Genomic DNA, 12,774 nt, shown 5'->3' on the forward strand with positions numbered 1-12,774 from the left:
ATTCCTGCCGCTCTGAGGTCTACAGTCTGGGACCTCTTTGGAGCAAGCATGCAGTCTGAATGAATTCTGTAGGATTTTTGAAAGTTAAGCTGGGTTAATATCGCAAGCCCACACTTCCATAAGCCGGTACCTTCACCTCCTTCAATCCCTGCATGTATCTGCCTTCCACATCCTGAATCTGGCCCTTTAACTCATTGAGCTCCTGGGGGAAATGGCAAAAAAGGCAAATGATGTCAAAGGGAAAAATGGACAGAGACCACAAGGACGGAGAGGCGATTCTCTGATTCTTTTCTACTTCTGGGCGGTTTCCTTATTTGAGTAGTTGGAGCAGCAAATCTTCGTTTAACTTTTTTAAGTGTTAAAAGGAAAAGAAGATGAATTTCAACACTACAAAGATGAACATTTAGGTGTATCTCATATGATATTTTCACACAATTTTATCAAAGGTATGTGTCTTCATATATTTTTACACAGTTTTATAAAATGAGCTTCTGAAAATGGAACAGGTTAACTTACTCATATTTAACAGTTCATTCAAGCTCTTTGAGGTCTGCTCTGTGCTACATACAGTAAGATACGGAAGACAGAAATCAGCAAAGCCTTGTCCCTGCCCTTACAGAGCCCGAGGACTCGACTTTCCCGTCTCGTTCATCGCCACACTCCCAGGGTCTGGTGTCTGGCGTGAGCTGGAGTTGCAGTAAATCCTTACTGAACGACTGAATCACGCTCACAACCCCAAGACCAGACGCAGATTATGACTGCAGCCAACTCTACTTAAAGGCGGGAAAGGATGACCAAAGGGCTGCAGGAGGCCGAGGGACCACACAGGGAGGGACATTCCGGGAACAGAAGTCAAAACATTGTTCTTATAAAGCACAGGAGTTGGAAGGCGTCTGCAGGGGGACCTAGTCCCACCAGTCCTGATGCTTAAGCTCTTCTCTGGCCTCCCTGGCAAATGCCATCCATCTGTTCAGGTAGCACCAATGGAAGCTGGTTCCCTTTCACCAGTTTTCATTACTAGAAAGCTCGTCCGTATATGAAGCCAAATCTGACCCGGAAGAGCCTCCCTGGCCTTGGTGCTCTCTCCAGAGGACATGAGGTCTGGTGACTCAGCCTTCCCTCTGCACAGTCTCCTTTTCAGATGCAACGTCCCTAGTTACTTTAACAAGCAGTGGCCCATTTCTCTGTCACACACTCAGTGTTGAGGATGCAACAGAGAACAGTGTCCACAGACCAGTGGGAGAAGCAAAAATCACTAAAGTACCACGACGGGGTCTACTGAAGGCATATTATGCATACGACAAAGGGAAAGGAAGGGCACGCTGCAGGCAGAGGGCGGGGATGCGCGAAGGGCAGGGTGGTACTGTCGGGGGCAGCGAGCAGTCTATGCCCAGCACCTGCCAGTGCTGTGGGCGGAATGTCCAGTCCTGCTCTGTGTACAGAGGTGGCTAAGCACCTCAGGGCAGCGTGGTGAGGGGTCTCGCCCAGGTGTGCCCAGGGAGCTGAGGGATCCCAGCACAGGTGTGCTGGCCCTACCGGGGCGGGGAAGTCGGGGGCGGCTCCCTGCGGGAACCAGAACCGGGCCGGGCCCTACTGTTACTAGAACACCAAGCTTAATGGAAGGGAGGGGAGACCAGACTGAGAAGAAAGGGCTGGAACTTCACAAATTAAATCTTATTTTACTTGAAGACTGATTTTCACAGAAGGTTTCTCTAGGTCACACGTAAGTAGAGGGCCTTACCTTGATTTCCCTAATGGAGGCCTCAGTGTCAATGGAGATGGAGGTGTCCCCGCTGCCCCTTCGAGAGGAAGTCCCGCCCAGGGAGGCCAGTGTGGCTGCAGACAGGCCAGGCAGGCCACGAGACCCCTACAAAGTGGCAGAAAGCAAATGGGATTTCAGCCAAAACCAGAATTATCTCTAAGTCCACTAGGATGGTACCTTTACTTGAATTCAGTTTCCAAATTGGAAAATCTTCGGTGGGTTTATGGTGAGCAAGAAAAAGAGGTTCATCTCGAGGGGCCTCATGGATGCTCGGGGTTTGTCTGGATTCACTGTAAGCTCCATGGCTGGGCCCATCGTGAATTCCTTCACTTTTCTGCAGGTTTAACACGCACACTGGAAGTGGCCCCGCCCCCGGGGACCCCAAAGGTTGTGTGTTGCCTGGTGAGCCACCCACTAGTCCTGTTCACTCCATGGTGGAATTCTTTATTAAAGATCAAGCAATATATTTTCTTGTTAGTTTCATCCATAAATTTCGGGACCCTCGTGGTTTATAGATGACACAATATAAAGCTCTCCAGGAATTCCTTACCTTCTCCGTGAAGTCTTTTTCTGGTCTCTCTTCAACCTGGAGAGGAAAGAGGATAAATATTAAATACTTAAAAGCATTAAACAGACAATCTGGATTTAGGGGGTAAGATAATAATAAAATAAAGCATCAGCTTCCTTTGTGATTTTATTTTATTTTTTTATTTTTTGCATTATGCGGGCCTCTCACTGTTGTGGAGCACAGGCTCTGGACGCGCAGGCTCAGCGGCCATGGCTCACGGGCCCAGCCGCTCCGCGGCATGTGGGATATTCCCGGACCAGGGCACGAACCCGTGTCCCCTGCATCGGCAGGCGGACTCTCAACCACTGTGCCACCAGGGAAGCCCCCTTTGTGATTTTAAACACTCCTTTGCCATGAGACTCTCGGATACGCTGGTGTCACAGCGGTGGCCCATGGGCAGCTCAGTGAGCCTGGTTGAATTACACCGTGTGGTTTTTCAACTTTCACAATTTTCACAGGAAGATGATTTGTGAATGAACTGAATCTGAACAGGATGACTTTACCAGTTTCTACATGTGTGCAGGACACAGTGTGGGACAGGACAAGCACCAGCCTCGTTCACCCACCACAATTACTATGATCGGAATGTGAGAATATGACCAGGGTTCTGGGGGCTGGAAGATGCAACCACACAGTTTTAATTTTGACTATCACTAAACTTGGTCTCCAAAGCAAGAGAAAGCAGTGGAGCCACAACTGCAGCTTTTCCACTGCTTCTGAGTAACTGAGTCAATGTGGAAATTCTAGTTTAAACATTTTGAGACGGACACCCAGATGTGGGGAGCTGGCTGGGGGTGGGTGACGGTACAGGAGAATTTGCTGGGTGAAAAGGGGGACCCAAGAATTTGGCTTTTCAAAATCTTTCCTGTTTGGACTCTGAATCCTCTCTTTTCCCACCTGCAAGCAGGGGTCTCTGCGGACCCCCAGCAGCCTGTGGAGCCCCAAGGCAGCACATCTGCTTCAACCCTATGGGAGACCCCTGCCCTGTGGGGGTCTGTTGGGGTCAACAGTCTGAGGCTGCACTGGTGCTATTTCTTTCTTTGCTGAGCATCCAACGAAAGGCCAACTTTCTCTTCTTTTTTCTTTTTTCCTTCTTTTTTCTTTTTGGCACATTGAGGGCTCCTTTCCGAAAGCCCATGGGCAAGGTCCCAGAGGGCGAGAGAACCCTGCACCAAGTTGTCTCCAGACTCTCTGGATTTTCCCATCATGCCTCCAATCCCACCTCCTGTAGCTCAGAGGTTCTTAAATTTGATGGCCAGGGAGTCAACTGAAGACGCCCGTGACAGGTGGGATCACACCTTTGATTCAGGAGACCTCACGAGTGAGCTGGGACCCTGCAGTCACCCTTGACTGCTTACGCCACAGACCATCCAGACTGCAGGTGGACAAATCCTAACGGGTCTGGGTCCAAGGCCACCGCAGAGCGGCTGATGAACAGGTCAACTGCCCACAACGCCGTCATGCACGGGGCATGTGGGTGCAGGCGCTAAGCACAGGTCAGGATGCCGTGATGGCGGTGATTTCCTGTAAAGACGGGCACTTCCTGTCCTCTGCCCACTTCCTGTCCTCTGGGCCCGTGCTGGGCTGGATGCCCACATCCTCACCATCCTGTCCCCCTCCAAGAAGGCTCACTGACTGCCACCTTCTCTCCTTCACGCTCCTCAAACCTGCTTTCCAAGGGCAGGATGCCTGAAGCAACCGCTAGAAAAACACAGCAAAGCGTGCGAGCTCATCAGGTGACCAAGGGCATCAGATGGAATCGTACAAAATACTTGATTAACTCAAAAGAAGGCAACTTCTGAAACCAGCTCTGAGCTCAGGAGAGTCAAGCTCAAGGGTCTTCTGCTTTTTGACAGATCCAATATTGCCCCCGGGTCTGGCTCCCAAATCCACTGCATCTGTTCTCACGCACCCAGCTCACACCGGGGTCTTCAGCAAGAACTTTCTACTCTCAGCTAACCAGTCTCCTTCTCGTCCTGAGGAGAGGGCGTGGCGGAGCTGCAGCCCCCAGGCCAGCCCCTGGGCGGGTGGGCTTTGGATTCTGGCATTGCCTCCGCCCAGAGGACTGTCCTCTGCACTGGGCCACAGCCCGCTGGCCTCCGAGGACAGATCTCCAGACACTCTTGGCCACGTGCATCCTTTTTCACTCTCGATGTGGCAGTCACAGCCTGTTAGATAAAGACAGCCCACTCACTACCATGTCGCACACCGCCTGCCATTTGTTGGCACGTGCGTTTAGTGTGTGTAAACTTATATATTTTTCAGATGTGCATGTCACACCAGCCTAACTAGATATTCTGGAACATCTGTAGATGGCCTACAATTGAGATGGTTCTATCTCACCCTCCCTGGCAGAGCCCCAGGGAGCCCCCGACAGATGTTCTGAGTCATGAGGACGATTTTAGCATTTCAAGTGTGGGTCTCCTCTCCACTTGGGAATACAAATATTCCTGAAAATTTCAAATAACGACGGAAAAGCTAACTGTCCAGCACTGGCTCTGCTGCAGAATCCATTCATTAGATCTCCTGGACACAAGGCCTTTATTCCCTAGCATAAGTTAGTTTGCAGAACAAATATTAATGAGATGAAAATAAAGAGGGTATTTTAACGGTTGGTGGAAAGGGAAGATTCAGTTGAACAGACTATCAAGCTACCGTGAGAAGCCTGTTGCTGTTTTGCTCTGCAGTTTAAATAGTGTCTTTCCTGACTGTTCATCAGCAATAGGTAAATATTGCCTAGAGAAATGAAGCTCCAGAAACCCTATGTTCACCTACAAAGATATCCGTGCCCATAAAATAAGGACCCCACTTTCTTTTTTGTAGTGTTTCTTGTGAGAAAGACGAGAACAACTATACACCAGACCCCAAAGCACTGGTTTCCTGGGGGCCTTTAGCATAGCTTTGTTCTGCATTGTTTCACCATAAACACACACACTGCTTTTGTAATTTGCAAAACACCAAGTAAGGGAGAAAAAAACCCTAAAACCATAGCCTTCTCTTTAGTTTAAAAGTAGTTTGAAAAAAGCCTTTGTTCTGAAATAGATAACGAACTCAGAATGTGAAAACTCAGGACATGTTTTTAAGTAGAGACCACGGAGGGAAAAATTAAGCTCTCAATGAGAGTTATAGCCAATCTATGCTGGACTATTGTTTCCAATGTGTATTTCAGTATCAGGGTGACGGACGTTTGTCTGTTTTCTGAATGACAAGGGACACGTGCATTTGCCAGCCTTCCTGCAACCTAAGAAGTATGCGGAGCCCCAGGGAAAGGGGTGCAGTTCTGGTTGGGGGTGGGATGGGTTGGGAGTTTGGGATTAGCAGATGCAAACTATTATATATCGAATGGATAAACAACAAGGTCCTACTGTATAGCACAGGGAACTGAACAATATTTAATATCCTGTGATAAGCCATAATGGAAAAGAACATGAAAAAGAATATATATAACAATCACTTTTCTGTACAGCAGAAGTTAACACAACATTGTAAATCAACTATATTCCAATAAAACAGAAGGAAGGAAGGAAAGGAAAGAAGGCAGGCAAGGCAAGAGGAAGGGAGGGAGGGAGGGAGGGAGAAAAGCCGTGCAGCAGCATGGAGCCATTGCAGCCCCACCGGATGCCACTAGATGGCAGCCTGCGTCGAGCGGAGTGGGACCGGCCCAGGGAGCCTCGGTCAGGCAGGGCACCCCTCACTGCCCCTAACAAAGGAACAGATAAGTAACCCTGACGGTGAGTTTAATTTGACATAAAGCATAGTACTTTATCTCTGAAAATAATACACAAAGAAACAGAATAGATGGAAGGGTTTTAAACACTGTGGTTTCTGCTGCATGATGTGACCCAGGGCATGCCGTGGACCACACGTGCCCCAACACGCTGCAGCCCACGGCAGCACCGGACGCGGCACGAGCCACAGGACCTCGTGGACATCGCCTTCTTATCCGAGGAAGGGCGGCAGCACCACAGACCTTGCAGCCTGTTAGCCTTCTTACTCTCATTCACTGAGCAATACTAAACGTTTTAGGTCAGTGTGAAAACTTTATAGTAACAGGCTTATGAAACATGCAAACCAGTATTTTATAATCACAATGGAGTGTATAAAAAGGCATCTTTTAAAATCTACGGGAGATAGTCACTTCCAAAAAATTTCTGTGAACTTTTTTAAATTATGGCAACTCTTCCTTTCAGAAACAAACACTTAACGTAGCACGTTAAATATTTTATTAATTCCAACCTTCTAAAATCGTGTCTAAATGAGCATACTATTCAGGCTCACTTAAATATAATGTCTTGTGAGGTTTCAAATTCCAAGTTTTCCATATCACCACCACATATGCCCACCTTCCTCGAGACAGAGTACAGTAGGTGGGCGTGGGAAGACCCTAGCAAGGGGGCCAGGGACAAAGGGACTTTTCCTCGTGGTGCCCCAAGCCCCAGATGGGAAATGGGATCACGGAAGCAGTGTCATCACAGGATCCCTCTCGAGAAACCAACTGACAGTACTGAACGCTGCTCAGAAAACACCCATTTTAAGGGTAATTTTCCTTCAGATATAAACAGCAGTGGAAGCCACCATTAGAATGGAAATTTCTGGTTTTAAATCCGATAATATTGACCTCATCCTGAATGACTGGTCCTTGAACTCTTGTATTTATAATTCAAGACCTGTTTTTCCACCTGGTTCCTGCTTCCACCTCTTCACACGACACAAAACATGAGTCACTACAGTCTTTTGTTTTTCTAACTCAGATGGGGCTGAGATTCCTGTTCACCACCAATGCTTCTCTGAAAACACACTGGCGCGTGAACCTGGGCGCCACGCAGGACACCCCTGACCGGTGCTTCCGTGACCCGGCAGGTTCGCTGGGTTCTGAGGCCTGGGTGACACAGCTGCGTCGGGCCCTCCAGGCGAGGCCCTCTCCCAGGCTGTTCTCCGGGCCTGGATTATCCAGACTCCTGAGTCCAGCTCCCTGGAAGCATCCTGCCTTTTTCCTTCGAGCCCCTGCTCTGAGTTCTATACTGTATTGCACCCATTTGCTGAGGTCTGTGAGGGGAGCAGGTGTGTTCCTTCACCACTGCAGCCCTGTGTCTAGAACATTCGATAAACACTGGCTGAATGAACGGACCCCCAACTTCCTCAAGAAGATTCTGGAGAAGAAAATAGGGCTCACCTACAGAACGTGAAAAATGAGATGAGGTCCCATAGTGTATGCCCTCCTGAGATGGGGCAGGCAACCTCTCTGCTCCCCACGAGGCGGGAGGACCCGGGGGGTGGGGCACACTTCGTGTCTTCGGATGCTGAGGTACCTTTATTTTCTCAAAGTGGGACAAGCTATCATTTCCCTCACTCTGGTTACTTTTGTTCTTGGGCAATGCTCCCCTCGCCCGCCCCCTGGGGCACCAGCCTACATCCCACACCCAGAGCCTCCTGGAGAGGCCCCTGCCCCCTGCCCTCACCCGTACCACCCCCTGGAACCATATTCCTGATGGATCAACAGACGGGATCATTCTCCCCGAGCCATAGTGGACAACACTCACAGCCCTGGAAAACTCACCCAGGAGAAGCAGGTTATCAACCCAAATCTTTTCTTGTTTTTGTTTTTCAAGCATATCATTACTTGTCTTTCCAGGTGGAGTTCAGGAAGTCTACGTGCCTGGCCAGGTGTCCCCAGTCAGGAATGAGAGAGCTGCGACATCTTAACCTGGGTCTTGGAACTCCCCCTTCCTGCTTTGCGTCCTGCTGAGAGGCCAGGCGGGGAGGGTCACTCACCCCACGGGCCTCTCCTGGGCACCGCCTGTCCCTGCAGGCCTCCCTCCCAGGCAGGAGGACCAGGGGAGTCTGAGCACAAGTTTCCCGGCCTCTCTCCAATCAACAAGGCCAAATGCATCCACTTACACTGTTCGTCTCGCAAGCCCAAAATGCAAACTCCCAACCCTTTCCAGTGGTGTGACTGTGCAGGCTCAGAAAATAAAAGTGGGGCAGATTCCGTGGAAGAGGACTGAGGTTTGGAAGCACAGTGCAGAGGGCTCACTCAGCTCTGTCCTCCAGACTCTCTGCAGAGGCCAGGAATGCTGCCTGTGCTCTATCCTTCAGATGACCGGGAGCCACCATAACTGCGTGGAAGTGCCCTGCGCGGCACACAGGTGTCTCTGCCTCCTGAGGGCCACACCCAGAGGCGTCCTCAGCTCTGACGCCCCACACCTGCGTGAGGTGCCCGGATGCTGACCTCTGCTCACTAACCGTGCCAACCTGAGTCAGTCGACCTTTGTCAATGAGCAGCTGAGTCAGGGGAGAAAGGAGACGGAACCGATGACCTGTGTGTAATGAACTGAAAAATCAGCTCAGTCAAGCCCCTGGGAGTCTTGCAAACCCAGGGCTCTCCAGGGACCAAGGGATGGTGGCGGAGGTCTTGCCAGGCCCCCCAGTTACCAAGAGACCCCCGCCTCTCGTCCTCAAGCCCCAGGGACATGGGCACGATGAACGCTTACCTCTCTTGTGTCCACTAAACCCATTTTGTGGGAGCAAACTGTTGTCAGATTTAGGAAGCAGGTGACAGAGGAATTCATATCTGGTTTCAGTCTCTTCCGTCCGGGGAACTAGACGCGTTGCTAGGCTGACTTCATTCTGACGCCCGAATAAACCCAAAGACGTCAGGCCATCACGGGCGCACAGTTCCCTGTTTCGCCTGAGCTGCGCCAGGCAGGGAGCCCAGGAGGGGTCAGGCCTCAGCTTCTTCTGACGACCGTGAACTTTTGTGTTCCCCAAAGTGAGCGCCAGAGAGCGAGCATTATGCCTGAGGAAGGGCGGCTCTCCGCGTCGGGTCTATCATGGGAAAACACCGATGGCTTTGCGTCAGAAACATGCAAGCACGGGCCTGAAGGTGGAGGCAGGCAGGCAGGCAGGGCCGCGCAGACGGGGGCTGCTGACCTCGGAGCCGCCAGGCAGGCAGGCAGGCCCGCGCAGACGGGGGCTGCTGACCTCGGAGCAGGGATCCCACAGCTCACGAACGCTGCGCTTCAGTCCCGTCTGCCACGTGCAGAAGAAGGGACGTGCCAGGTTCTGAACACTGAACGTACGTGATATGGAACAGCTGGATATCTTACCGTCCCTGCTTCACTGGTCCTGGCTGGAGCAGTAAGCAGTGGACTTTGTGGGGTGTCCGCCACCCCACGTTTCCTGCCCCACCTGAGCATGGTCAGGAAGTGGCTTCTCCTATTCCCCTCATTGCTGGGGGGCGAGGGGGGCAGCTTTCAATTCCACAGGGAAACAGGCTCTCCTGTTCGAATACTCGCCTGCCTCATCTATCTTTTGTTTTCTCACCCTCGATGTGTAAATGGCGGAGAGAACATTTCTCTACTAGCAGGAAAGCATCAGGGGAAGCCCAGTGACGAATGGCTCTGGTCTTGGCCTTGGAGTCGGGGAGAGCAGGGCAGGCGTAGGGGGACTGAGGCCCCCGATTCAGCAATAGGGATCCATCCCTTTGTTTGCGTCGCCAGGAGAAGCAGATGTCTGCATTTGGTGTGAAGCCTCCTGGCTTTAAAAGGCTGCATCTAATTTTAAAAACAAATCAGCAGCACCCCATGGGTGCACGTGTGCAAGTGGGCGACTCAGCCCCACGGCTTCTTCTCTGATGACCAGGAACACTTCCTGAATTTTAGACATCGACGCGTCTAACTGTGGTGTTGTGTGAGTTACAAACCGCAGTCAACCTCACCCATCTTCGCCTTCTTCTGCCCAGGGTCTATGAGGAGGGGTCCTGGTCCTCGGTGTGGCAGCCCCCGTGGTGCAGGGCTGGCATGCACACCGCTCGGCACACGGCCCAGCCCCTGTCCACTGGACGTCCTTCCCTGGTCATTGTGTCAGCCCCCCATCCCAAATGTCCCCCAGGCAGATGTGCCCTGCCAATCCTTTACGGTCAAGAGAACAATACAGTTGCCTCATACAAAGCATCAGATGCGGTGAAACTGTCTAATATTCCAAAGACCATGGGAAAAACACACAATAATGAGACTTAAATGATGGAGACTAGGTAGCAGGACCCCTTGCTTTCTGAAGCAGAACTTGGGTCATCTCAGGCCGGGTGACAAACAGGAGAGCAGCTCTGTCGTTTGTTTCACAGGCACTGAACAGAGGACCAACAGGACAGTGGGGGATGGAATAGAGCTAGGGATGCTGTGGCACTCGCAGGCCGATACTTTATCCTACAAAACTGTTGGGCTCCAATAACAGATAACGTTCCAAACAAAATGTTTAAAAGTGAACCCTTCAGGGGTTTCCCTGGTGGCGCAGTGGTTGAGAGTCTGCCTGCCGATGCAGGGGACATGAGTTCGTGCCCCGTGAACCCTTCAATCTTAAAGAATGGTACAAATGAACTTACATGCAAAACAGAAATTGAGTCACAGATGTAGAAAACAAACTTATGGTTACCAGGCGGGAAGTAGGGGGAGGGGTAAATTGGGAGATTGGGACTGACATACACACACTATTATACATAAAACAGCTAACTAATAAGGACCTACTGTGTAGCACAGGGAACTCTTCTCAATACTCTGTAATGGCCTATATGGAAAAAGAATCTAAAAAAGAGTGGATACATGTATATGTATAACTGATTGATTCACTTTGCTGTACATCTAAAACTAACACAACACTGTAAATCAACTATACTCCAAGTAAAAAAAAAATAAATTAACTGGGACAAATACAAAAAGAGCCTTCAAATTTTTAAATCATAAAAACAACACATCCAGGCACATGGCTACATTTCTCCCGCACTGTGCAAAGTTCCCGTCTCCCAGTGAGACCCTCATCTCTTCACCGCTGTCAGCAGCTTCCTAGATGGTCCTTTGCAAACTGAGCAGTGCAATTCTGAGCTCACTGAATAGTCATTTTCTAAATTTGGAAGCATCCTCCCCAATCCTGCTTTTGCTTAGACCTGAAATAAATCATGGAAAGCCTTCCTACTTTCTCCCGGTTCAGGCGTTTGGAGGTGGAGGGGTCTTCTTACGGGACAGAGGAGTGAAGGGTCCAAGGGCAGGGGGGGAAGGGAGGAAGTGGACAGCAGCAAGGGCGAGAGGCCCACTCACCACTGGGCTGGCCCGCGCCGAGCTGCCTCTCGAGGAGCTGCGGGAGCTGGACTTGAAGTGGCCGCTGTGCTCCGAGGGCTGCCCACCCAGCTGGCCGCGGGACACGCAGATGGAAACAAAGGAACAGGTCAGCGAAGATGCAAGGAGGACGGAGGCCACGAGACAAAGGCTCCGGTTAGCTGTGAGGCCAGCCAGGCGCAGCCCAGAAAGGAAGGAGAGGTTAGTGCGGCCGCTGGCTGGCCCTGGGAAAGGAGGTTGTGTCTTCCCAGCATCCGACATGTGGCCACTCAGAACACAAAACTTAATCACGCTATCAAATAACACAGAATTCTTGGTTAGTAGGAAGAAAGTAACACAGAGCATCTGTTCAGCTGGGGTGTGGAGGACACCTAGTTCCTGCGCAGAGAAGGCTCCACGATGTGGAAGAGACAGGTCTTGAGAACGTGAGCTGCCTGCCGGCACAGAAACTGAAGACCGGGACAAGTGGGGCCGGCTTCGGGGCAATGCAAAAGATTGCCTCTCTACTATCTTTGCAAGTGAACACAAAATAAGATTTAGGGTTAATACAAAATCAGGCAAGGCTTTTTAAAGTGCCACAGGACCTTCTATCTGGTGGCCTGCGTGTACATCTGTCTGTCTACCCATCTACCTAAACTTTCTCTCTTCTAGTAAAGGAAAACACCAGCAACTCGTGCATCTGGAGGCTATGCCCTCTTAACTTTGATTTGTATTCACATTTGTGATAGCCCTAAATGCATTTTCAGTTTAACAACAGTGACAACAACAAAATCCTACCTTCCTACATGTGTACATATACCCCATATCCCCTCCCTCTTGCGCCTCCCTCCACCCTCCCTATCCCACCTCTCTAGGTGGTCACAAAGCACTGAGCTGATCTCCCTGTGCTATGCGGCTGCTTCCCACTAGCTATCTATTTTTCGTTTGGTAGTGTCTATATGTCCATGCCACTCTCTCACTTTGTCCCAGCTTCCCCTTAAGCCTGCCCCGTGTCCTCAAGTCCATTCTCTACATCTGAGTCTTTATTCCTGTCCTGCCTCTAGATTCTTCAGAACATTCTTTTTACATTCCATACATATGCGTTAGCATATGGTATTTGTTTTTCTTTCTGACTTACTTCACTCTGTATGATAGACTCTAAGTCCATCCACCTCACTATAAGTCACTTTGCTATACAGCAGAATCTAACACAACGATGTAAAGCAACTATACTCCAATAAAGATGTTAAGAAAAAAAGTATGTACATATCTGAAAAATATCATAAAATAAAAGCGCTTCATGAGACCTTAAAAAGAAAATCTTACCTTCCTCTTGAACAAGGCAGGGCGGGGGCCTG

At 50.2% G+C, this 12,774-nt stretch overlaps 1 protein-coding gene across 5 annotated transcripts in view; it reads right to left on the minus strand.

Moving 5' to 3' along the window:
• The window catches only part of LRRFIP1 (LRR binding FLII interacting protein 1), a 149,920-nt gene that overhangs the window by 24,541 nt on the left and 112,605 nt on the right, over positions 1 to 12,774 (minus strand). For 4 of the 5 annotated variants that reach the window (XM_007452905.1, XM_007452906.1, XM_007452904.1 and 1 more), the window contains 2 exons: positions 2,313 to 2,348; positions 1,742 to 1,867 (listed from right to left, as the gene is read on the minus strand). In XM_007452905.1, coding sequence (XP_007452967.1) covers positions 1,742 to 1,867; positions 2,313 to 2,348 — 162 coding nt within the window. Of the gene's footprint in view, positions 1 to 130; positions 203 to 1,741; positions 1,868 to 2,312; positions 2,349 to 12,774 lie in introns of all 5 variants that reach the window. The other variant, XM_007452902.1, reaches the window with a different exon arrangement.

Source organism: Lipotes vexillifer, unplaced genomic scaffold (assembly GCF_000442215.2).
Source record: "Lipotes vexillifer unplaced genomic scaffold, Lipotes_vexillifer_v1.1 scaffold652, whole genome shotgun sequence".
NCBI lineage: Eukaryota > Metazoa > Chordata > Mammalia > Artiodactyla > Lipotidae > Lipotes > Lipotes vexillifer.